The 24,229-nt window shown below is 41.9% G+C and overlaps 5 protein-coding genes across 8 annotated transcripts; 1 reads left to right on the forward strand and 4 right to left on the reverse strand.

The window, feature by feature from the left end:
• Positions 1 to 466: 466 nt before the first annotated feature.
• On the reverse strand, positions 467 to 5,668 carry LOC139331521 (protein FAM53C-like). Of its 2 annotated transcripts, none has more exons than XM_070963018.1 (5): positions 5,623 to 5,668; positions 3,274 to 3,516; positions 3,104 to 3,164; positions 2,192 to 3,024; positions 467 to 1,921 (listed from the first exon to the last, which is right to left on the reverse strand). In XM_070963018.1, the coding sequence occupies exons 2-5, from the start codon at positions 3,355 to 3,357 to the stop codon at positions 1,670 to 1,672; spliced, it is 1,230 nt and encodes a 409-aa protein (XP_070819119.1). In that variant the 5' UTR covers positions 3,358 to 3,516; positions 5,623 to 5,668; the 3' UTR covers positions 467 to 1,669. The 2 variants fall into 2 exon arrangements, with proteins under 2 accessions (XP_070819119.1, XP_070819120.1); XM_070963019.1 differs by lacking the exon at positions 5,623 to 5,668 and having other exon boundaries at positions 2,192 to 2,458; positions 2,783 to 3,024; positions 3,274 to 3,493.
• A 303-nt stretch (positions 5,669 to 5,971) lies between these two features.
• phykpl (5-phosphohydroxy-L-lysine phospho-lyase) lies at positions 5,972 to 11,156 on the forward strand. The gene is made up of 13 exons (XM_070963016.1): positions 5,972 to 6,277; positions 6,365 to 6,483; positions 6,640 to 6,799; positions 6,882 to 6,956; positions 7,042 to 7,129; positions 7,219 to 7,335; positions 7,470 to 7,552; positions 7,642 to 7,867; positions 8,233 to 8,387; positions 10,038 to 10,127; positions 10,262 to 10,395; positions 10,578 to 10,622; positions 10,964 to 11,156. The coding sequence occupies exons 1-12, from the start codon at positions 6,225 to 6,227 to the stop codon at positions 10,619 to 10,621; spliced, it is 1,344 nt and encodes a 447-aa protein (XP_070819117.1). The 5' UTR covers positions 5,972 to 6,224; the 3' UTR covers position 10,622; positions 10,964 to 11,156.
• Positions 11,113 to 15,256, reverse strand: hnrnpaba (heterogeneous nuclear ribonucleoprotein A/Ba). Of its 3 annotated transcripts, none has more exons than XM_070963021.1 (9): positions 15,186 to 15,256; positions 14,452 to 14,681; positions 13,849 to 14,017; positions 13,596 to 13,754; positions 13,374 to 13,505; positions 13,163 to 13,253; positions 12,865 to 13,011; positions 12,670 to 12,755; positions 11,113 to 12,226 (listed from the first exon to the last, which is right to left on the reverse strand). In XM_070963021.1, exons 2-8 carry the CDS (start codon positions 14,664 to 14,666, stop codon positions 12,685 to 12,687), a joined length of 984 nt encoding a protein of 327 aa, XP_070819122.1. In that variant the 5' UTR covers positions 14,667 to 14,681; positions 15,186 to 15,256; the 3' UTR covers positions 11,113 to 12,226; positions 12,670 to 12,684. The 3 variants fall into 3 exon arrangements, with proteins under 3 accessions (XP_070819122.1, XP_070819121.1, XP_070819123.1); XM_070963020.1 differs by having other exon boundaries at positions 15,132 to 15,231; XM_070963022.1 differs by lacking the exon at positions 15,186 to 15,256 and adding an exon at positions 14,793 to 15,103.
• A 651-nt stretch (positions 15,257 to 15,907) lies between these two features.
• On the reverse strand, positions 15,908 to 19,896 carry nme5 (NME/NM23 family member 5). The gene is made up of 5 exons (XM_070962910.1): positions 19,509 to 19,896; positions 18,735 to 18,940; positions 17,934 to 18,034; positions 17,728 to 17,846; positions 15,908 to 17,569 (listed from the first exon to the last, which is right to left on the reverse strand). Exons 1-5 carry the CDS (start codon positions 19,632 to 19,634, stop codon positions 17,486 to 17,488), a joined length of 636 nt encoding a protein of 211 aa, XP_070819011.1. The 5' UTR covers positions 19,635 to 19,896; the 3' UTR covers positions 15,908 to 17,485.
• A 448-nt stretch (positions 19,897 to 20,344) lies between these two features.
• On the reverse strand, positions 20,345 to 24,229 carry rack1 (receptor for activated C kinase 1). The gene is made up of 8 exons (XM_070963023.1): positions 24,021 to 24,229; positions 23,327 to 23,498; positions 22,323 to 22,470; positions 21,738 to 21,833; positions 21,455 to 21,565; positions 21,046 to 21,186; positions 20,699 to 20,809; positions 20,345 to 20,458 (listed from the first exon to the last, which is right to left on the reverse strand). The coding sequence occupies exons 1-8, from the start codon at positions 24,127 to 24,129 to the stop codon at positions 20,393 to 20,395; spliced, it is 954 nt and encodes a 317-aa protein (XP_070819124.1). The 5' UTR covers positions 24,130 to 24,229; the 3' UTR covers positions 20,345 to 20,392.

Consider the following 24,229-nt stretch of genomic DNA (forward strand, 5'->3'; position numbering starts at 1 on the left):
TGTGAAAAACCATCAGTGGGCTGGAAGGAGCGCCCTCACCTTCCACGGCGGAACGGCAAACTGATCGAGACGTCCAGCACTCCTCGGCGTTACAGGCCTGCTTAAATGATTGTAAAACTTTGAAAACTTTTTTGGTGGTCTTGAACTTCCTCCGCTGTTGAACGTTTTCAAAGATCCGACTATTTATTCGTATCAAAAAATAGAGAATCGTTGCTCTTTTTCGGTAAGTTATAGTTAATGCTGATTCGGGGTTTTGTGCAATTTCTTCCCCAATTAGAAAATGTAGATATCCGCGCTAATCAAGTCAGAACGGACTAAATACGGTGCATTTCTATGCAACACCAGCGTTACACTGAAATCTGCCACTAGGTGTCACAATAATATAATCATCTATTGGCCCCTTGATCTTTGTTAGCAGGAGAAATTATTTTTGAATGGAAGACAAGAGACTTTTTGGGAAAAAAAATATCATTCTCTATTAAACTTTATTTGTACATAAATTGTGCAACAGGAATATTTCTATCTGAAAACACATGAAAAATCATTTCTGAAAGGCCACCAAATCATCTTCACCACTACCGCCTTTGTCACATACACTCAGAACTGGCTTGCTGTGTGTGCTCACTCTAACCACTGTACAGTACATTACATTGTGCCCTGTGGAGTCCAGCTGCAGCATCGATTCAGTTATTCAACCGACTATTATAGTGCATGTGCCATCTGTTCAAAAATAATCTGAATCAGCGCAAATGGAGACTGCAAAAATGTCTGGCTGTGAAAAGAAGACCAGAGCACCAAGAGCTCTGTATTTGAAGCTTAAGGCATGGTCAGTTTACAGTCTCATCAGCATTATTGTTCACAAGGTGTGTTAATGTTCAAGCAATTGAGAAAACTCCAAAAAGAAAATAAATGAACAAAAGGAGAGCTGTCATCTCTGCTCTAACAAGAAAAGCTTCCCTTTGATGATGTAGAGGGACAAGCTCAATCACTGACAGAACAGCAGTAAAAGCAGATGCATCTTTAGGGTCTGTGAGGGATTTAAGAACTTTAGAGAAATCCTGGAACGTGTCCTGTTAAAACTACAGGAGAGCATTTATATATGGATCAGCATTCTTCCAATGTTTGGGCTACTCAAATATTATTTTGACCTACACAGCAACATCATGTCCCCATCAACAGCTCCACACAGTCATTTCCAAATTCAGATACCCAATTACAAAAGTAGACTACACCAGCATCTGATGGGGCACTGAGGAATGCTTACCTCTATCCCATAAAACTATTAGCTTTTAGTCTGTATTCAATTCACTTTATGAGGAAATATTAGCTACATTCTGCTTCCTCCAGTATACAGTGTTCTCTGAAGAGGATATGCAAGTATGTCAAGATATGTTCCCATGGTTAACGCAAATTAAGACCTGTATCAGCATGAAATATTAGCCAAAATTCTGTGTGCATGAAAACTAACTTATTTGCTCATGCACATTTCCCTATTACATTGTTATGTGATATTAGCTTCTAATTGCTTGGTTCTTGATTATGAACTCTGGACATATGCTTTAGGAGGCAGCAGGTTCCCAAAGACTCTACCAGGAGAGCGCACAAAGTCTACAGGTGTGCTTAAGATTTTTATGAAAGCGGTAATCACACTGGGAGCACCAAGAAGTGGTCAATTCTCTTCTATAAGGTTTAAGTCCAGTTCTGTGCAGTCTCTTTCAAAAACAATCTTTAATCCTCCATCTATTACAGTTCTTTTTCTTTTGTCTTCCTCCTCTTCTTCTTCTTCACTTTCACTTAGAGGCCCAATGCTGGCGCGTCCCAGAAACTCTGCAGGTGAGAAGGCTGAGCGCTGCTCGGCCTGAGAAGACACTTGGACTATGCAACCGCCTGTACCACACACTAGGCTCTCTTGATTTCCAATCTACAAGGGAGAAAGAAATGTCATTATTATCATGTTATGTGACAATTCTAGCATTTATCATGTGGCAAGCTGTGATGAGTGGTGAGTTGTATGGAATGGGATGCTGCTAGAGGATACCATTGCCCTCCAAGATCCAGACAGAAAACATGAGCACAAGTGAACCCACAGCAGGTGATTACTTACCAATACCATTAATTATGTATCTCTCAACTTATGCACCAATATGACAAGAAACTACCTAACTTGACAATCCACTGGACTTTTGCTTACCTGTGTCATCTTGCTGAAGTCAAGGCCTGGCCTGGGGCAGGGCAGAACATCTGGGTCATGGCGCCTCTTCAAGCGAGGTTTGCGCATGTCACAGGGTTGTGAGTGGCATCGCGGTAGTGCCGGGTGCAGGTCGCGCCGAGAAGAGGAAGGTGTACTGCAGGCTGAGGTGGGAGATGGAGACAGGGCTGGGTGTTCCATGCCAGAACAGCCATATATCAAAGAAGAACCAGGGGATGGCTGTGGGGGCAGAAGCACCACAGAGGCATCCTGAATGTGCACAGGGGAGAGAGAGAAACGGCGCTGCAGCACTGAGTGAGAAACCAGGGGGGCCGGTGAAGAGGAGCAGGAGGAGGGAGTAGCAAAGGAGGCAGAACAGGCTCCTTTCAGTTTGTCACAGGGGTCCCATGGGAAGCTCCATGGCAGTGGGGAGTCAGAGGACAATGCTAAGCTAAAGAAGGTAGGGCTAGAAGATGAGTGTAGGGATGAAGAGGTGAATGAGGAACTGGGACCATGAAGTGGCAAAGAGCTGGCTCCAGAGCCTGCACTAGACGCTCCTCCACTTTGACAGCCACGTTTGACTGGGGTCCAAACCTTGGATGCACTTGGATGCCAGCTGGAGCGGCACCGAGACAGGTCTTCAGGAACAGAGAGGGACCGGCAGTGGCGTTTTGGAGGTGGCGGCGGGGGTGAACTTTGGAAAGCCTCGTCTGTGAAGGAAACCTCCAGTCTCTGGATAGGATCTCCAAAATGGGAAGGAGGCCATTGGGAGTCTGGTCCATGGGAATCATCCAGAAGGAAGGCTTTGGATGATGGTTGTGTAGCTGAGCTGGTGTCTGAAAATTGCAAAAGATAGACATGAGAAAGATGGCCTCCAACGATTCAATCACTCAATTCATAATTCAACAAACTTACCTTGTGTTGATCTACAAGCACTCCATGAGACAGTGGGACTGGAGCCCACTGCAGGTAATGACTGAAACAGAAATATATTAATTTATACTCAATGCAGAACCCATAAAACTATGAATCAAGGAAGAACAATCAGCTTCAAAGGAAAAGATTTTGTTTTGTATCCAACTTACCACATTCACATTGAATGAGAAAGCCTTATAATAAGGCTCTTCCAAACTCTGCTTACTGAGTTGCTCTGTGATAAGCGTCACCATAATTGTAGTTACAATCCAGGGATAGACATGGAGATGAGGAGATCGACTGAGGGCAGGCAGTTTTATTAGTCAGAATCCTGGCATGTTTCTGGTGTCCCCTCCACACCTCAACCTGCCAGACTGACCAGCTTTCTCACTATGCCACCATCTTTATGCCACCTAGAGGGACAGATGCGAAAGGAACCGTATGAAACAATGTCAATGATTAACCAAGACTGATCACACACATTGCAGCAAAAGCACTTCATTGAACAGTAGCTTATAAATTGACAGACAGATCCACCAGGCCTTGGATAGGAGTGTAAAATATGTCAATGGGGACTTTCCTACACATGCTATAACTACTGTAGTGCAGAAAAACTCAGACAGGAACACCTGAATAACCGTTTCCTAATAACTGACCACATCATACCACAAGAGTCCCAGGCTGGGATCTCTATGCTGCCCCTTTCACACATGAAAGCCAGAAGTTCATGTTCACAAAGGCAGAGAGAGTGCGCATGGACCAGGAGAGATCCAGAACAAAGAAACACTTCACATTCCATCGTGCACATGGCCATTTTTTTGGGGACAACAATCATAGGCTTGAGTAATTTCAAATAAAATGGTGAGTATGTCCCATGTGAAAAACCTTTGGTGCAATACCATGACAATCAAAGTCAGTTGGGCCCAATAAAAGCAAATGACAAGAGTTGTGAGTTGTGGAGTGAATGAAAGGGGGAGGGAGGAACAAAAAAAGGGAACGGATGGGGGAAGTGTGTGAAAAATGAATGGGGATAGGGGTTGGAAGCATGCCACAGCATCTTTGCAAGGGGGACAAAAGAACAGTGACCAGGTCTCAAGGGCTTATAAGGCAAAGTCAAAATGGTGCGATGTACCTAGAGAGCAGGGGAGCACAAGACAGCCTGCATGTCCATTTCATTAACACGCACTCCTCTGACATTTTCTTTGTATGCACAAATAGCACAGAATTAGCTTTTAGCTTTCTCGTGGTTACTCAATTCACAAACATCTTTGAAAATGAACCATTAATGGTTAATGTAATGAATTCCAGCAAACCTTTGCACAGTATAAAAATGTACATCTCAAAATGAAACTAAAACAGAAACATAGTATATTAACTCTGTCCACTGCATTCAAATGTAACATGGCATGGCATAGCATTTACATTGCTCTTTAAAAGTGCAGGACACCCACAAGCTGGAGTACATTTAAAGCTAACTAACACACACTAAGGCATAAACTGCATCAACTTCAAAATATGTCTCTTAATCTGAATTACAACCTTTGGTGATATTTAGAGTCCTACTTTTTGAAGACATTTACTTCACCACTTGCTGCTGGCAGTCAGATGTGGCCTCCAGGGCCTTCCTCCTTGTGGCAAACATGGTGCTACATTGCTAGCCGAGTTTCACATGCCAGAAGACAAGCTACTTCACCGGCACAGGAGCACAGGATGACTCTTATTATGAGGCAGCAGCCACTGTGCACCCACGGAATAAACTCATTTGCTCTGAAACAGCCAAGAGTAGTGCTGACAACCACCAGCTGACTGAAAACTTTACCACTTTCCAATGTTGCTTACAAACTTAATTGACAATATTACTTTGAAATTAACAATACCTTATTCTCGAAACAACTACGAAGACAAATAAAGCACAAAACGCTAGGTTAGTTAGGTTACAGTAGGTTTGCCATAAGACCACTTTACTAACGTGCAAACCACCAAATAAGTTTAAGGCAGTATTGCGCAGCTTGCCCTTATCTAAAAATAAAACCACGTTTGCATTAGCTAGTTAAAACCTATAACGTTATCTCAAATGTTAACGTTAACTGCAGGACAACTGTTTGTCATTGACAACGTACGACTTATTAACATAACGCTAGATTTACTGGCTAAATCGGATACCGACTTCAGCTGGTGGGCAAAGTATACAACGTTAGTAAGCTAGCTCAGCAACGCGATGCTGCTCGTGGAGCACCCAGTTAGTAGCCGGTTCTCTTAGCTATATTAGCTGATAGGATCACAAGTGACTTAAGTAACGTTACTTGCGTTAGCTTGCTAACATTCCGTCTGTTTACTACCGGTTAATAGCTTGTCATTGTACCTGATTTTAGCCATGGTTCGTTAGACTAGACTCTGAACAGACGAGTTAACAATTTTGACGAGCTGGCATTTAATGGTCATCTAAATTTGTTTTAGCATTAGCTTGGTAACACAGCCTGTTTGCAAGCTAGCCTGCTACAGCCGTCCTGATGCATTACCTGCATTTAGTGGTTCCTTAGCAACCGAAGCGGCACACAGTGCACCGGATAGACGACAGTTTAGCTGAGTATTTATAGCCTTTGGGCGATACCAATACCGGGTTATTTTAAATACACTACCTAAAAAAACGCACTTTGACGAAATCCCACATTACTGATATAGCACATACGTCTCGAGTATGTCATTTATTATTGTGTTTCTCCCTGGAACTCCATTTGTAGCGACATATGTTACACTGACGTTGACATATCTGTTAGGAGAACAACCCCACAGTTAGGCCGTTCTATATAAAGAGACAGGATACAATAAAAACTGGCCACTGTCAAATAAACATAGTTTTTTTTTCTTAAATTTATAGACTAGCATAACTATCCAGTCTAATTTAGATAGCTTACTATCTGTGATAGAAAATAACTACTTATTGCAGAAAGATAAACTTGTGAACCCAGGTCTAACATTAACGCATGCGTGGTGGATGTGACCGCATATAAGTGAATAGTATCGTGAGACGTGTTTCCACTCGTGATGATGGGAGTTACATGCAGTTATTGCCTCGGCAGACTTTGGCACACGATAGAAACAAAGAGAAACCAAAGAGAAAATGTCGATATTCAGTAAAGAAGAAACTATCGCAATGAGAAAGAAATTAATCGGGTATGGCAGAGTGAAACTGACTTTTTCCTCCACGCTAGCTCGTGATCATAGTTATATAATTGTCATTTTACATTTGTGTCATTACAGACAATCGTGCCGACTGTTTTATTCAGACGACCCGGTGAAAATAGTAAGAGGTAGAGGACAATATCTGTTCGATGAAAATGGCGAGCGTTATCTGGACTGCATCAGCAACGTTCATCATGGTAAAACATTAATCACGCAGGGCAAAGTCTGTGTTTGTGACTATTATATATGATTGTATGTTTTTGACTATTAGAAAACACAGCGTGTCACACTCCTGCCTCCTGGTGGCACAAAGTTTGAATGCGTTATAACGCTCCGTTTGTTTTCTGTTCCAGTGGGCCACTGTCACCCCAGCGTTACAAAGGCTGCAGCAGCACAAATGGACCTCCTGAACACAAATTCCCGGTTCCTGCATGACAACATAGTCCTGTACGCAGACCGCCTTGCTGCCACCCTGCCCGAGAAACTCTGTGTCTTCTACTTTGTGAACTCTGGGTAAACCCTCACACAGTCCATCTGAACGGTATTCCTGAAGCACCATTCCATACCAGCAGCTTTACATCTGTTCTTCTGACAGATCGGAGGCCAATGATCTTGCTCTGCGCTTGGCACAGCAGTACACCCAACACCAGGATGTCATCGTGCTCGACCAGTAAGTATTCTGTTCGAATGCAGCACATTCACTCTGTGACATTACACTTGCTCGTATATTACAATGAACTCTCCTTTTATACCAGTGCATACCATGGGCATCTAATGTCCCTCATCGACATTAGTCCTTACAAGTTCCGGAAACTGGCAGGACAGAAAGAATGGGTTCATGTGGTGTGTACATTCATATGACCATCATTACACAAACTGCTGACCAACAGTGAACTCCTGCCTATCTGAAAGAATGTGTTTCACCCTCTTAGGCACCCTTACCAGACATGTACAGAGGCATATACAGAGAGAATCATCCTAACCCGGGCCAAGCATATGCAGATACAGTGAAAGACCTAATAGAGGAGGTGCACAGCAAAGGCCGTAAGGTACACTTTACCGCAGTTGCACACAGCATGAATACAATCTGTCATTCAAAACACTTACACAGAGACACTCAGAATAATGCTGTAATAAATAAATACCAATGCATAACATTTCTATTATTTACTGCCATTCATAGATCTCAGCCTTCTTTGCTGAATCATTGCCAAGTGTTGGAGGGCAGATCATCTTGCCCCAAGGGTACTCAACTAAAGTTGCAGAGTGAGTGGTGAATCTTTTCGCAGGTTCTGCTTTTGCTCAGCCGCCTGTACAATAATGGCGAAAAGCTGCATCTCCCTCACTCTCAACAGATATGTGCACTCAGCCGGTGGAGTGTTTGTGGCGGACGAGGTGCAGACCGGCTTCGGACGTGTGGGGAGTCACTTCTGGGCTTTCCAGCAGCAAGGGGAGGGTTTCTGTCCCGACATAGTGACCATGGGGAAACCGATGGGTAATGGGCATCCACTGGCGTGTGTGGCAACCACTGTAGAGATAGCTGGAGCTTTCACCGCCAACGGAGTGGAGTACTTCAATACGGTGACTATACAGTAGCCTCAATGCAACATGAAGGAACACTTCCTCAAGTTGCCAGTTATATTTTTTCTCAGCTGCTGAGGCAGCCGAAGTAGTAATCCAGGGACATCTATCTAAGATAAAGTTTCCCCTAGTGTGATTTATTCTATTCTCATGGTGATTATTTTGATCACTGACTGTTGTCCACAAGTTATTGTTTATCCACTGTTTGACTTACCACTACATTGCTGCAAGAAATATATATTATTGAACAGGGCAAATTTCTTCTTTCAAGCAAAAGAGATATATTTCTGTGGAAATGTATTTGAACTACCCCTTGTTAAGCATGCATATATCAAGATGAAATAATTTTTCTCCTCATAATGCAGTTTGGAGGGAACCCAGTATCCTGTGCAATTGGCCTGGCAGTTCTGGACGTGATAGATGAAGAGGACCTCAGAGGAAATGCCACAAGGGTGGGAGGACATCTTAAAGATTTGCTCACTAAGCTACAAACACGACATCAAATCATTGGTGATGTCAGGTAAGGATGAAGTGAGGGACTGGTGCACTCAGGCTCTTCAAACTCATGAAGGCCTATGCTGCTCTATTTTCAGCATCCATGGCATCACATCAGGTTGAACAACAGTGACAATAATAGCAAATAAAAAGGATAGTCTGGCCACTATTTAACTGCCAACACTAATTAAAGCCCCTACACCCCTTTAGTAAATCCACACAGGTGCTTTCATTTATCTTGGCTGATTAGACCTCTTGTCAGGACAGTGTGAGCAGACAGTCTGCTGCTCTCTGACTTACATGGGTGTGTTGGACTTCTGCTTTTAGAATTGGCTGCGCTCATTTTTCATGCCGGGTGCTTAAAAGAGATAATGACGAGATGTGTTCAACAAACAGGAAATCATGCATTTTAATAAAATACATGCAGTGAGATACAGTGTCAGTGCAGCAGAAGAGGAATGTCAGATGTGAACACCTGTGGACGTGTGGGGCCTCTAACAGAAGGCATCACATAGTAGACCAGTGGTGGAATGTAAACCTCCTTGGATTAAGAGGAAAATGTATTGTCACAAAGCTGTAAACAGGACCATTTTTCTCATAAGTTAACTTTTTAGAGATACAGTCCTCACAGGACAGCAACAAAGCAACAAACATGATGATCTTAAAAAATACGATGTATTGCTCTAGATTAAAATAGCTAGCAATATATAGTTAAAATAAGCTCAACCTTAAACACCTCAAGCATATACACATTAATGCAGCAGTGATACGAATCCAAAAACATCATATGCTGTATTAAAAATACTGACAGGGACTCTATTTCTGCATTGAGTACCTCTACTTTGATAGATTGATACTTGATTCTCAGTGCAGCTTTGAATGCAGGACTTATAACTGTTGCAGAGTATTTTCACTGTTCACTGTTGTATTGCTACTTTTACCTCAGTAACTGATCTGAGTACTTCTTTCACCACAGTAGGAGACACAGCTTGTAACTTATACAATGACTTTACATTGTAGACAAGTTGTTGGGATTCAAAATCTAGTTACTGGTAATAACATGTTAATGTGTGGGGTATGAAGTAAAAATGAGCCCCTTTCCCCACAAACAAAATCTATTTCAGGATGCCTTATCATTTAACCATATTAACGTGGTGTTTGTACGAGGTCTGTTTTCACAGCAGGCATTTTGACCTGTCACTGTAGGAAAAGCACAGGTGTTACTTAGAACATTTATGATGGCTCCCGCTATTCAAGAATCCTAGTTTCTGTCTGAGCTATATTCATTTAGTCTACTATGCATCTCATTCAGTAATATTTAGTCATGCAGGGACTTTGCATGCAGATTACGTGGTCTATAAAACACACATGCAATGAGATCCTGAGATCAGCCTTGCTGGAGTAAGATGTTAATCATTTTCCAGGCATGTTAACGAGGACAGACAAGTAGGCAGACGCCACAACTCAAAAAACATGGCGCTGGAGCATTCATAGAATGGCTATACGCACCAGATGTTGTTAAGCTATTTTGATTTCCATAACTGGCCAGACAAGACCATGCCACTCAAGAATGTGAAGGAACTCATGAGAAACTTACATCATGAGTTCAGATGAGTCGACCATATATCTCTCCTGACTCATTCTGTCAAAATGAATAATCTTTTTCTCCTTACAGAGGTGCAGGACTGTTTGTGGGTCTTGAACTGGTTACAGACAGGGAGAAGAGGACTCCTGCCACAGAAACAGCAGCACTGGTGGTGAAGAGGTAAAGGACTGGAGTGCTGAACAGCCGTTAATGGCTTTAGTTTTGCCTGTCGCTTGATATCTTTTTTTTTTTTGTGGACAGTATGTCTGCCACTCAGTTCTGTGTGATTTAATTCAATGTCCCATTTGCATCAGGTTGAAAGAGGAGGATAAAATCTTTGTCAGTACAGATGGCCCCTGGGAAAGCGTTGTGAAGTTCAAACCTCCTATGTGCTTCAGTATGGAGGATGCAGAACTAGTGGCACAGTGTATTGACCGCATCCTCACAGGTTAGTTACACAACCCCCACCAACACACACACACACACACACACACACACCTGTGTGTATGTATGCATCTAATTGACACTTAATGCAGTAAGAGCCTGACCACCATGGAAAATCCCATTAAGAGTTCATTTCACACATTCAGATTTCAGTGTAGAATAATGTTTATGACCTTGTGTTCACAGACATTGAAGCCAGTGGCCTTAAATTGGAAAAGGAAGACATCTAAGGTTGGTTAAACCTGTAGAAAAACTTTTAATTGCATCAGACATTGTCAGATGGTCACATTCATAAAGTTCAGAGGTAGAGATATGAATGTCTATTCTTGAGGTTCCAGTAGATCAAACAAGTTCATTCATTTCACTTGGCAGAACATGTTGCTGCCCTCCACTCAACTCTGACCACTGTGGGGACTTGATTCTGTCACATTGTTTTTGAAATGGACTTATTAGTACACTTTATATCAGAGCTTAACTCAAAGCAGTGAGGTTTTGAAGAGGATTTCTTTTTTCATTTGTCTAGAGCCACGCGACCCAAAGTGACATCTTTGTAAATCCGTTTCTCCCCCCAGGTATCACCTAAGTGGAACGAGGAGCAGTCACCTCATCGATGAAACCAAGACAATTTGGCTAATGTATTTAAAGCCACACAAGCTACAGCCTACAAATTTGAACTCCGAGATGAACAATATACTAAGTAAAGCGAATGTGTCACAAATGAATTTTTTTTTAATCAACTAATAAAGTTAACGCTTTAAAATCCTCACTCTTGCTTTCTTTTACCCACAGTAGCAATATATAAAATAAGAGGCCCAATTGACAACACTGATCAGCAACATGTTCTCAATACACAGTACGGTTGATTTAAGCACTTACCAGACCACTATCTTTAACTCCTGGACACATTCACAATAACGCTCAAGTATCGCAGTTTCACATCTAGTGGGGTGGGTATTAACACTCAGTCAGTTATCCTGCAGATAGTGAAGCTCTCTCCCACAGCTTCCAAAGAGGCATCCGTAGAGATGTTAACATTACTTGTGACATAACAAGCAAGCCATTTAACAGTACAAAACATTTAACATTAACTTTACAAATAATAACAAAAAGATCCATGTGTAATATAAACCAAAAGTTTATTTCTACCAATTTGCCCAAGACACTAGAGGAATGAGTTTCCAGTGAGAGAGGGAGTACCCTCGTACATTAACAGGCTTGCGTTCAGTTGAATAACACTAGTAAAGCAACTTAAAATTGCAAACATGATGGGGAAGGAATCTCCTTAAAAGCCAAAAAAAAAAAAAAAAAAAAAAAAAAGATGCTGGTTGTCTTCGTCTACTAGACCATCTGCAAACATTCACTTGACACTTACAATGAACCCTTTGATTAGTTTAAATCCCTTATTTAGCCTCACCCCACATCTGAAGCCATGCAACTCGCATCCAACACTCAGCACGGGAGAAAATAACTAAAGATCTAGAAACACCAAAAGGAAAAACAAAAAGCAAATTTGTTTTTATTTGTGAGCTTTAAAAGCTCTTGCTCCTGCTCATCTGTAAATCCAGTAGACATGTAAAAATACAACCATACAATACATTAGATTCAAAAAGGTACCAAAAAGTACAGTAAAAATAACACTTCCATCACTGGAAATGTAAATGGACACAAAACAATATAAAATAAAAAGTGGAAAAGTGACATTTGCTTCCCCAGTTCCTCACTTGATCTGTACAAATGGAGCATGAGTCCAAATTTCTGCCAACTCCAAAGGAAAAGCCAGAGCCCATGTTCGCTGTGGTCAGACCATGGATCTCTTTTTCTTATTTACTTTAGACCTTAAGAGAAAAACACGGTGCTTAACGTTACTGAGAATAAACCAAGTATGGCATGCAGTTACACAAAGACAGACAGGTGCATGAATGAGTTTGACAGGTCAGTGAATGGACAGACACACTTGGGGGGGGGGGGGGGGGAGGGCACGACTGCTAGCTACTACACACCTAGCACCCTGGTGAAAGGTGAAACGGTCCTTGCTCCAGCTCAACCACCACCAACTCAACCCTTATTGATCAAGTAGTGTTTGTATAGATGCATCTTAAGATGGCTGACAGGTGGAATGAATCCATCTTTAATGATCACAGACCCCACAACACGGCCTACCCTAACCCCACCACAATGCCTGAATGGATTTAGAGTAGATGGACATCTTTGGGGTCAAAAGGCACCAATGGTTACAGCTATGTTCTCATACTACCACGGATGATGCAAAAATGCATACCTGCACTACGTGTGATCAGTATGGCTTGTAGCTACTCTGGTGGCCTCCACGTCTTGGAGTTTTCCCATAGCTTGTATTGCCCTGGTCTGGAGGACAAGAGAAAAAGGGACTGAGTTCTTCTGTACAACAAGGAGGACCAAGAAAATAAAAGTTTCTCTCATTCTTTTTCTTTCCCTGGGGGGACTTATCGCTTACTGTAGTCGTAGCCACCCCCATAGCCGTAATAACCAGCAGAGTAGTCATAGCCGCTGTATCCGTAGTTTTGCTGTCCATAGCCATAGTTCTGGTTGTATCCCTGGTTCCAGTAGTTGTTGTAACCTTGATTCCAGTTCTGGCCCTGGCCTAGAAAAAACAGGTGAGGCCTTTGTCACAACTCTATAGCACACCGGACTGTGGCAGTTATTCTGCACAAATTTAAATCTACCACCGAGTGTAGTTTCGGAAAAAAAAAAAAAAAAATCGATTTTACTGGCATAAAAAGTGAAGTGCTTACCTCCACGGCCCCTGCCACGTCCTCCATATCCACGGGCACCATACTGCTGCTGCTGGTAGACCTCTTTGGGCTGGGCTATTTTGATTTCACACTGGAACACCACACAAGAGCACATTACATTGCAGCATGATATGCTTTTTGTAAACTATAGGAAACTAAGTCCATTACACCCAAATTCACCCTTTATGCAGAATATGTGACATGCTATTACCTTGCTTCCACCGACGTTGTGGTATTTCTTCTCCATGACCTTCTTGACGGGGGCCTCTTCTTTGTATGTGATAAATACGAATCCCCTCCTCTTTTCTGTCTTTGGATCTTGTGGAAGCTCAATGGTCTCGATCTACACGAGGGGAAAACAAACTTTTAAAGCAACTGCCATCATAAGCATTAAATTCTTTAATAGATGAACTAAATCCATAAAATATCGTACCTCTCCAAAGGTCCCAAAGTATTCCTGGATGACCTCCTTTGAAGTGTCAGGATTAAGGCCTCCCACAAAGATTTTCTTGACTGGATCCTTCTTCATGGCCATGGCCTTCTTGGGGTCAATCACTCTGCCATCTAGTTTGTGCTCCTTCTGCTCAAGAACCTTTAAAAAAAAAAAAAACATGCAAACATTGAAATTTCCCATCTTGTAAACAAAGAGCTCCTTGTGTGCCAATAAAACCGTGAACCCCACTCACCTTTTCTACACTGGCTGCGTCTTTAAAGAGAATGAAGCCGAAGCCTCTTGACCGGCCTGTCTGCTGGTCCATCTTTATGGTGCAGTCTGTCACCTCGCCAAATTTAGAGAAGTAATCCTTAAGATCTTTCTTGCTTGTGTCCCAGCTGAGACCACCAACAAACATTTTCCTATGCAGAGAAGGGGAAAGGGAAATGTTTAGAATTACAGGCAGCACCACTACCCCAACTTTACATATGGCAGTGGACAGTGGAGTGGGGGTGGTGTTGAGCAGGAGGGGGGTGTAAATGTACACACTGTTCCAGAACATCTGTTGGCCCAATGACGTATGGAGGCAGAATATAGTTGCTATGCTAACAGGCCATTAAACATTAATTCAACATACTGAACATCACTACGATAAGACCGCAGCGGGCACCTCGTTTCCACGGTCTCTGATAAGCCACTACATGTTAGATTTGATCCCTGCTCAGGCGCCCATCCCCCCTCCGCTCTGCATATGGCGCCAACAAAGGCCGGTTGAACAAAGAAACATGGCAAGCCAGGGGAGCTTCTATGAGTGTCAGCTTCACACAAGATTCACCCTTTGCCAATTTACACTTACCCCGCATCTTCTTCGCCTTTGCTGGCGTCGATTTGACCGCCCTCGGTGCCGCCGTTCTGCGAGTTGGTATCCCCGTCGGGCCCTTCGCCCTCTCCGCAGTCATTCACGGCGCTCTCGCCGATCCCCTCTTCGGTGTGGTCGGCACCGTTATAATCATCATCGACTTCGTGGCCGTTTTCTGACGTTTCCATGTACTGCTGCTCTGTCTCAGACATGTTGCACTATTATACCTGTGACCAAAGCAACAAAAATCTAATTACAAAATCGTGGGGGTGGTTATATAATCCGTCATGTCGTACATGCTTCGCCATTTACATGATGCCAATGCATGCATTTCCCACCATTTTGGCCGGCACTGTCGCGTTCCATACATTCACAGAAGGCCGTTTTTTGCTGCCGAGGGCCAGCAAATGGCCACGGAGTAACACTAAGCCCACAACACAGTAACCACCCAAACAGTAAAGTACATCCCTGCTACGCCAAAGATTAGAAAAAACACGCAACCGTCTGTACCACACTGATAACCCGAGCCTGGACTGTACAACTCTAATTCGCAGTTACCGTTATGTAATGCAGAGGCCGTGCTAGTCACCCCGTGGGCCTAAATATTAATAATAACAGATATTTCACCTACATCTTCCATAAAAATAGCAAAAGACTACTGCAATCAAAGTACTTACGTGAAAATATAATGGAAAAAACCAAAGACTAAAGAAGTACGAAAACCTGCTTACTGGTCACACAACCGGAGAGCGCTCTTCAAGATGGATTCTCCCACACGACGACAACTCGTGGTTGGTTTTCTAGAACCGGTAGAAAAAAACGACATTTCTGCGTAGAAGTCATCTGATTGGGTAAGCACTGTTGCCATTCATAGTGCTGACCAATTATATATATCGCTTTATTTTCACAGTGGACAGTCACGCCCTTAACTCACAGGAAGGAACTGGGAACTGTTTGTGCTACGAATGAAAAGGACTTGTCCACAGCTCGGTGCCTTCAGTTATGTCGATGATTAATCAGAATTCTAATTAATAGCGGTAATTTGACTGACTTCCACTGTTCATATCTCATATGTCAAAGCTAGTCAAATGCCACAGTAGCACAGTGTGGGGTCATGAAAATTAGCGAAAGGTATGTGGAAAATGTCTTTTTCACCTCTGTATGACCATGAATTATGAATAAACACATAGCTGTGATCAAGCTCTTTGTATGTGTACATGTACATTTCTCTCAGGGACTATTGTACAAGTTTAAAAAAGACACTGAACATGGATTGAACAAAATAACAGACACCAAAAATAATGCAAATGCATAAACTGCGATAGGTTTGCAATGAACATTATTTTGTTAAGTTTTTATTGGGACTGTTATAGAGATGCTGATTCATCTCGCGGTAATTAATGAGAGATGCACTGCCATCCATTGTGAGTTGTTCCTGTTTTATTTTTTTTTTAATCTTGTAAATAGTAGGGACAGTTTTATAGTAATTGTCATATTTTCTTGTTTGATGAAAGATATTCACTTAATTTATCATCCCTCCATCTGTTTCTTCTGTAAGAACCACATACATACATACATACATACATACATACATACATACATACATACATACATACATACATACACAGCAACCATCGTAGCTACATACTGCAGACCAAATCCAAACTGCAGTCACATACGTTATACATTCTGTAACATATTTGTTAGACAGCCATGTGCACGTCAGTCCTTTTCTTGCCAGAGTACTTTGGCAATAATACATTTTGGAGAGGACAGAGCCGACTACTCCCTCAGAAGGCAGGCGTCCTTCAACATCTGCAAAAAGATGCTGCAGATGTTCTACCAGTAGTAGCAAGTGCCCTCTTCTACGCAGCAGTGTGCTGGGGAGGCAGCATCAAAAAGAGGGACGCTACATGTCTGGAAAAACTGGTGAGGAAGGCGGGCTCTGTTGTGGGCACAGAGCTGGACAGCCTGACATCTGTGGCAGAGCGACGGGTGCTGAGCAGGCTCCTGTCAATCATGGACAATCCACTGCATCCGCTGCACAGCATCATCTCCAGGCAGAGGAGCAGCTTCAGTGGCAGGCTGCTGTCACTGTCCTGCTCCACTGACAGACTGGGGAAGTTGTTCCTCCCCCACGCCATGCGGCTCTTTAACTCCACTCAGAGGGTGAAACATTAAAACATTAATGTCAACATTCCTCAATGTTCTGAATGGAATCTGTGCAACACTCTGTTCAACATGCACCTTAACTTGCATTCTGTTTGCACTGGACATTTAAACTATGGACATCTCATTTCAACACATTTAAACACTTGACATCTAAACTTGCATTCTGTTGCATTGGACACCTTTACTTTTAATTCTGTTTGCACTGGACATCTTTATACTGGACATTTTTACATTTTTTACTTTTAACGTTTAATTCTTTGCTTGCTGCGCTCTTATTATTTATTGCATGCCTTTTACTTAAAATTTATGGAATATGCTGGAACTTGTAAATTTCCCTTGGGGATGAATAATCTATCTATCTATCTATCTATCTATCTATCTATCTATCTATCTATCTATCTATCTATCTATCTATCTATCTATCTATCTATCTATCTATCTATCTATCTATCTATCTATCATTTTGTTTTTGTGAACCATTTTCAGAAGAGCAATAAGATATGAAGCCAGTCAAAACAGGCAGACAAGAACATGTAAGTGAAGTGTTTGCTTCAACTTAATTAATGTTCTCATTGCAACTCAGGTCATGGGGCTCATCCAAGTCATTCGCTTAAAACTTTTTACTCATTGGCTGATTTCTTGATCAATTAAAGATGTTAGACCTGATGGAACTCTTTAAAGAAGTGTAAAAAAAAAGAACAAATGGTTTATAAATAGGTCACCTTTAGCAGGCAGCAAACAAACCAGATGATCAGTGCTGAACACATTTTATTTACTGAACAGTATGTTTGTTTAAAAAAAAAAAAAACATTGTCTGAGATTATTATTTATCATATTCATCCCTCTTGTTTCCCTGTTGTCATTCTGCTTCTTCCACAATGTCTCCATCACATATTAAAGGTGTATTTGGATCATTGTTGATCAGCCAGTCAGCAAGCCAAATCTATTGAAAACGAAAGTGCAGAATAATGGAGTGTGATGTTTCAGCGACTCAACACCAGCAACCAGCATGGTAACAGTGATATTCAAAAGCAATAAATAATTGTCTAATGAATAAATCTATCCACCTTTATCTTAAAATCTTGAGCATCACATACTTACACAGGGATTGTGTGGCTTTTGCTTGCAGAGCTCAGTGAGTCCACGTAGCAGAGTTGGGTTTACATACCTGCTCAGGTATTCTTCTGTTGCTTCTCTTGAAGGAAAGGGCTCAATTACAGCTACAGAGAGGAAGCATGTGGGGTACATAATAAGTGCTCAGTGCTACATTTCTATACAAAGTATGTGTGAGTATGTGTATTACCCACAGTTTGGGAACATGAATTTGATCTCCCTTTCAGCTGCATGAAATGACTCGCTGCCGTGGAGTGCATTTTTCAGGTCAGAAGTGCCATATTTTGCTCTAAGGCTGGGAAAAAAAACACACAGCATTCATGTACATATGTCTGCCAGAGTTATCAAACCTTTAACCTTTTAAATTGGATAAAAACAATACATCACTACATTAAGTCAATGGATGAATAACATTACAGGGAATGGTGAACTATGTACTGTATGTCATAGTAGTCAGAGGCTGGGGCCCAGAATCACAAACAATTACATATGTGCAAATATCACATTCAAACTTTTGCATTGCAAGCCGAATACACAATATACCAAGACCACAGAGAATATTTTCAGGTACTTTATCAAAACCATATAGAGAATGTACTGTAAGAACCAATATTATTGTTTTGTTTCTATAGATTATGCCCATCACACTGCACTCCCATTTCTGAATATGTCTGACCAAAGGTTTGGTACCAAGATATATGGGATAGGAAACAGGGGTATTAATAGTTATTCTATTTCTTCATACACTGAAGGTCTGTTTTAATGTGCCAGCCTTTGCTTCTAAGCAGACATGTGATGCATTAGCACAACTTTAAATATTCAACATTATTTCACGATTTGTAGGTACGCCCCAGTCTCCATCAGCCCTGCTGGGCAGTGGTTGAGTCAAAATACTCACCACTGTAATACGCTTCATATCAAAATAATGTGCCATAAAGTGAATAAACAACAAAACAAAGAATTTCAATCAATACTTTGTAAGTTAACAGACTGACCACTCTGGATGAGTTTCTCTGGCCTTGATGCTGTTGACAGGTCCTATGATGGACTTCCAGTGGGCGATAGCATTATCACGGGCCAGAGCTATGGCAATGATGGGGCCAGAGCTCATGAAGGCAGTCAAGCTGGGAAAGAGGAGCTTTCCGTACTGGTCTGCGTAGAAGTCACTGCATTGCTCTGGACTCAGTTGCAGCTTCCGCTTCTGCCACAGGGATGAAGTATTAGGTACTTCAGTGAAATATGAGCTGATACTGGATTTTTGACAAAGTCTCATGATTCATCCTCCTATATTGTTGTTTTATTTAAATAACAAACTTTTTAATAAACATGCTTGAATGTGGTTTCCTGACTTGGTTATCAATTGTGACCATCTGCACTGAACACAACATTGGCAGCACTCTCTGGTGGCCAAACCATACTCTGCAAAACTGTTTCTCTACTGCACTAAAAATATCTTTGCATTTATGTACTACAAATTAGTTACATATCAATCATCACTTAGTCTATGCAAATACATGAGAAAATTCGTCCAATAATAATAATCAACTATGTCGATGTCTCAATCAGGCCACACACACAAATGGAAAAACGGCTTTCTTGGTTATGTAGGACATCCTATAGTTAAACGTAATTACATAATAATAAATCTTCAGGTCGGTCAAAGACTTCATGACACAATAAAGCACTTCCTAAAGACAACACATCCTGTACTTTACAGATGTTCGCGTTAAAACGTCTACCGCTGTAATTTCCAAGACTCTTGAACCAACCTGCAGGATAATGAAGCCCGATTTGAGGATAACATCCTCAATCTCCTCAGCTCTGTGGATGGCATCTGGTTTAACAAGGGCCAGAGTTCTTTCCACATAAATACGAGGATATGAAGTTTGGTCCATCTCCCTCTGTATGATACACAAGCACCTGTTGCCTAGCTAACGAGGTTATGATACTCTGCCAGTCCTATCAACTAACGCATAACATTAGACATTAACTAGCTCCAAATGAGTAACAGGTACAGTAAACGTTATGTATAAGTGGCTAAGAAGTTGTTTAGATTAAAAAATGTAAAAAACAAACAAACAAAAGAAATAAAATGCCAGCAAGTGTTATGCTAACGCCATTTGCTAACTCAAGCCACGGCCTCACGTTGTTCCGGTTGCTAGGATACCATTACACATATACGGCAAGCCAAACAGCTCAGTCCATATTATGCATTAACAGCGCTCATGGTTAGTATCAATTCACCGCCTGAAATCAAAATTACCCTCACTAGTCTTTAGTGTGCATAAGAGTTATCTTCTAACCTTTCTAAACTAGACACAAAAGATTTAAGCATTAACACCAATAAAATGACCAAAAACGATCAGGTCTGATTCTCACTTTTAATTCCTTTTTTTTCTTAACCAAACTTGTTGTTAAATAAACCCATATATTTGTTGTCATTGTTTTTGCATTGTGGCTGTGTAGAGGTTTGGAATACCACTATCCACACCGATGTTAACTAGTTTGTGTGAAACAAAGTTCAAAAGGAAAAACAAGTTTACTGTAATAAACATCTTATTGTATTTCATTGATAGAAATTGTTGAAACCAAGACGGCATACATGTTCTTTTCAAAACAGTCTTTTATTCAAAGTTGCTTCGGGGACAAGCTCTTATCGAGTTCCAATGGTGACCTGCCACACTCTGATCAGGTTGTCAGTGTAGCCGGCAAACAGGGTCTGAAAGAAAAGGGACAGATGACCAACAATTACTCTAATTTTCTCAGTTTTCAGTCATATAATTCAGCCATTGATATTCAAGTGTGTTTGTAGTGCCCCTCATATTTGCAGGACTGTCACCATTAGACATCAGAGTTAAAAGTGAATGGGTATAATCACTGGGGTTGAACACTGAAACCACCAACTACTTAGACAGCCAGACGTGTACTGAAAGGTCCTACAGAGAAGAGTGTGTTGTACCTGTCCATCAGCAGACCATGCCAGGGAAGTGCACTGAGGGGGTTCAGCCTTGCTGTTTGTGCTGATCACTTCCTGCCTCAGCTCATCCACAATGATCTTGCCCTCCAAATCCTAAATGAGAAGAAAACACCAGAGCAAGTGCAATCAGTAACTGCTCAGTAGTAGCACAGGATCAATGATAGAAGTTTATGCATCCAAAGTATCAAATTGGTTAGGTTAGAGCTCAGAAACAGCCTCTTTATCATCAAAGAATACAGTTGGCATTTAAGGTTCGATCACTGCTCTTTGCACTGTAGCATTAATGCATCATATCCAGATCATGAGATAATTAGGAAGAAGTCTTTTACCCAGATCTTGATACTGGGGCCAGTGGCAGCACACAGCCAGTAACGGTTGGGACTGAAGCAAAGGGCATTGATGGTGTCACCACTGTCCAGGGTGTAGAGGTGCTTGCCTTCATTCAGGTCCCACAGCATGGCCTGGCCATCCTGGAAGAAAAGAAAATACGCTTGAATAACTAGTTTCATCAATACCGTTGAAGTCCAGGATATTTATGTGATGCTCAAGAGTTTTTTTTTCTTTTTTTATTTACAACTCTCAAGCACAACAAAGATTTTTTTCAAGTGCAGGTAACACTCAGAAACAGCCTCTTTATCATCATGTTTAAACAGAAGCATCTTAGGTCGTCATCACTGCTGAAACCTGCAAGCTGGACTTTCAATTGAGTAGAGAATGGATGAGGAGTGGATTTCATACCCTTCCTCCAGATGCACACAGGGAGCCATCAGGAGAGACAGTCACTGTGTTCAGGAAGCCAGTGTGGCCAATGTGGTTGGTCTTCAGCTTGCAGTTGGCCAGGTTCCACACCTAGGAAAGGACAGGAAGATTACTTTACAGCTACTAGAGTATAAAGACCATATAAGAGCTACATGGGATGTGCCTCATCAACAAAAAAAAACTCATCACAGAGGAGGACAGATAATACATGAAAGTTTATGCCTAACAGCAAACAAGAGAGACTGTTGCACAAACAACATACCTTGACCATCTTGTCCCAGCCGCAGGAGACAATGATGGGGTTGCTGCTGTTGGGGGAGAAGCGCACGCAAGACGTCCACTCAGAATGGCTCTCATCCTGCAAATTTAAGAGGCACATTTTTTTAAAAACTAAATGCAAGATTCTCTGCTTATTCAACACTAGAGACTTGTCTTTTAACAGCCAGATGAAATCATTACAATCTCTGATCAGGCAAGCATGTCAACAGCTAATTTGTTTGGCAGCTTATTAATAACATAAAACTGAAATTACATATGGGTTCAACCAAGGTCACTGGATCATTTCTGGAATCTTATTAAGGACTGGCCATGTTGTAGAAAGCTACTCTTGTCAGGGCAATGTTTCTACTGATGACTGGGTGAGCTGTACGTTCCCTTTCGACATTAATTTGAACACTGTATTTGTAAACTCCAAATTTGAGGCCGCCTGGTTTTCAACTAGTAGGGATTGCCAAATTTGAACTTATAATTCAAAAGTGTGCAAAGTCATTACCCAGTACTTAAACTCAAGTTCACTGACAGAAAAAGATGACTGCTACTCGAAAGACATCATGAGTTGGCAGCTGACCTGGATGGTGTACTTGCAGACTCCAAGAGTGTTCCATAGCTTGATGGTCTTGTCCCGGGAGCCAGACACAATCTGGCGGTTATCAGCAGAAAAGGCCACGCTCAGAACATCCTTAGTGTGTCCAACAAACTGCCGGGTCGTCAAGCCACTGTGGAAATGTCACACCAAACATTTCAGATGATCACTCGTTTTAATGAACTGAAGGCACCCAAGGCATGAGCATGTCCAATATCACTACAGCCACACCTGGTAAGCAGTACTCCAAAAGCTACACACATTTAACAGTTCAGACAACTTTTTTTCTGAAACGAATTTTCTGTGTGCGTTTACAAATGTTAAAAAGCACATTTGTAATGTATTATGTTTGGGTTGAAAGCACTTCAGCACAGTGTGCACTGGCACCATCCTTGATCCATAAATATGCCACCTTTATTTCAAAACTTTTTACAGCTCAGTGAGTACAGAGCTGTGGATACACAGCGCATGATGCAGGTCAAATTTAACAAATTGTCCTTTCAATGTGAGATCCATCAAGATGCTGCAAAGTCTACCAAAGTATCTGGATGTACAACTTAAGCTTGGTTTGTATAAGATCTGACCCATCGATGGTGTGAAGAAAGGCAGGCCTAATGTACCTGAGCCATGGTCACAACTGATGCTTTCATGACTGTATATAATTCACCCACTGTTATTTTGGGAAGTTATTTGAGGTTCCTGTGGCTAAGCTACACCAGATCCATGTTAAGAGTTTGACGTTTTACGACAAACCTACTTTTCACCTGGTTTAATCGAGGGGATCTTTTGTTTCCTGCAACTTGTTATAGAACCAAGGTCAGATCTGATTTCATGCATCATGAAATGGAGCAATGACAACACTTCCCTGCAACACCTTTACCTTCCACATGGACACAAACGAACCACCATAAACGTGAGGAAACAGCTAACTACCCCGAACCCCAAACATCTGACCAGTGTTGTGAAAATTTCCCACTCCCTGTACTTACGTGGTGAGGTCCCACAGACGGAGGGTCCCATCCCAAGCACCAGACAGGGCAAACTGTCCATCTGAGGAGATGACAACATCACTTACAAAGTGAGAATGGCCCCTCAAGGAGCGCTGGGGGATGCCATAGTTGGTTTCATCACGGGTCAGCTTCCACATGATGATAGACTTGTCTGAAAAACAAGCATATATGGTTTGATTAACGTCAATGACCACATTTCATTCCAGAAAAAGCAGACACTTTGAACGTTAGCATGCGATGTTACCATCGTGAGAGTGCACGTCAAAAGGAAATCTGTCAAACATTTAGCGCTCAGCAAGCTCAACCTAGCAAGGGGAGTAAATGGATGCCAAGTCCACACATTTGTGCATGTAACAACGATTGTGGAGAATACCCTACTTAAAACACGTGTCACAGATGCACTGTGGGTATAAGACTGAATTTCAGATGACGCCAAATAGTGTTAGCTAGCTTGGCTAACCGGCGTGTCAAACCCAAACTCAACCTCGAGCCAGTTGTACCTTCGTAAAAACCGAATAAAAGATTACATAACTTCATGGCTGTTTATACAGATTTCTTATGTCAATCACACACAAGCAACGTCGTTTATTAAGTTACAGCAGCAACCCGGTTAGCTGACTAAAGCTAATCGTTATCCTAGCCATGTTGGCGAAGCCGGCGGGGGACACCTCACCTCGGGACGCCGACAGAATCATGTCGGGATACTGGGGTGTAGTGGCAATCTGGGTGACCCATCCACTGTGACCCTTCAGGGTCCCCCTCACTGTCATCTGCTCGGTCATCTTGGCGAGGTTCGGTTGTGCCTTTTACAAGGATGGATTCGGATTTTTCAGATGCCCTGAAAAACCTAGATCCTCATCGCATCTAGGCACAGAGGAAAAG

Source organism: Chaetodon trifascialis, chromosome 5, assembly GCF_039877785.1.
Source record: "Chaetodon trifascialis isolate fChaTrf1 chromosome 5, fChaTrf1.hap1, whole genome shotgun sequence".
Lineage (NCBI taxonomy): Eukaryota > Metazoa > Chordata > Actinopteri > Chaetodontiformes > Chaetodontidae > Chaetodon > Chaetodon trifascialis.

What these genes read in the sequence shown, in the direction of transcription:
- LOC139331521 (XM_070963018.1), bottom strand. Translation starts at nt 3,357, where the DNA reads ATGGTGACGCTTATCACAGAGCAACTCAGTAAGCAGAGTTTGGAAGAG. An exon ending in TCTCATTCAATGTGAATGTG is followed by an intron (nt 3,165 to 3,273) that starts GTAAGTTGGATA and finishes TTTCTGTTTCAG; the next exon opens with TCATTACCTGCAGTGGGCTC. An exon ending in TGCTTGTAGATCAACACAAG is followed by an intron (nt 3,025 to 3,103) that starts GTAAGTTTGTTG and finishes TGCAATTTTCAG; the next exon opens with ACACCAGCTCAGCTACACAA.
- phykpl (XM_070963016.1), top strand. Translation starts at nt 6,225, where the DNA reads ATGTCGATATTCAGTAAAGAAGAAACTATCGCAATGAGAAAGAAATTA. An exon ending in GATGTCATCGTGCTCGACCA is followed by an intron (nt 6,957 to 7,041) that starts GTAAGTATTCTG and finishes CTTTTATACCAG; the next exon opens with TGCATACCATGGGCATCTAA. An exon ending in GCAGCACTGGTGGTGAAGAG is followed by an intron (nt 10,128 to 10,261) that starts GTAAAGGACTGG and finishes CATTTGCATCAG; the next exon opens with GTTGAAAGAGGAGGATAAAA.
- hnrnpaba (XM_070963021.1), bottom strand. Translation starts at nt 14,666, where the DNA reads ATGTCTGAGACAGAGCAGCAGTACATGGAAACGTCAGAAAACGGCCAC. An exon ending in AAAGGCGAAGAAGATGCGGG is followed by an intron (nt 14,018 to 14,451) that starts GTAAGTGTAAAT and finishes TTCTCTGCATAG; the next exon opens with GAAAATGTTTGTTGGTGGTC. An exon ending in TGGGGGTGGCTACGACTACA is followed by an intron (nt 12,756 to 12,864) that starts GTAAGCGATAAG and finishes CTTGTCCTCCAG; the next exon opens with ACCAGGGCAATACAAGCTAT.
- nme5 (XM_070962910.1), bottom strand. Translation starts at nt 19,634, where the DNA reads ATGGACCAAACTTCATATCCTCGTATTTATGTGGAAAGAACTCTGGCC. An exon ending in CAAATTCATGTTCCCAAACT is followed by an intron (nt 17,847 to 17,933) that starts GTGGGTAATACA and finishes TCCTCTCTGTAG; the next exon opens with CTGTAATTGAGCCCTTTCCT. An exon ending in AAAAGCCACACAATCCCTGT is followed by an intron (nt 17,570 to 17,727) that starts GTAAGTATGTGA and finishes CGTTTTCAATAG; the next exon opens with ATTTGGCTTGCTGACTGGCT.
- rack1 (XM_070963023.1), bottom strand. Translation starts at nt 24,129, where the DNA reads ATGACCGAGCAGATGACAGTGAGGGGGACCCTGAAGGGTCACAGTGGA. An exon ending in CGTCTGTGGGACCTCACCAC is followed by an intron (nt 22,471 to 23,326) that starts GTAAGTACAGGG and finishes ACATTTCCACAG; the next exon opens with TGGCTTGACGACCCGGCAGT. An exon ending in CATGGTCTGCTGATGGACAG is followed by an intron (nt 20,459 to 20,698) that starts GTACAACACACT and finishes CTTTTCTTTCAG; the next exon opens with ACCCTGTTTGCCGGCTACAC.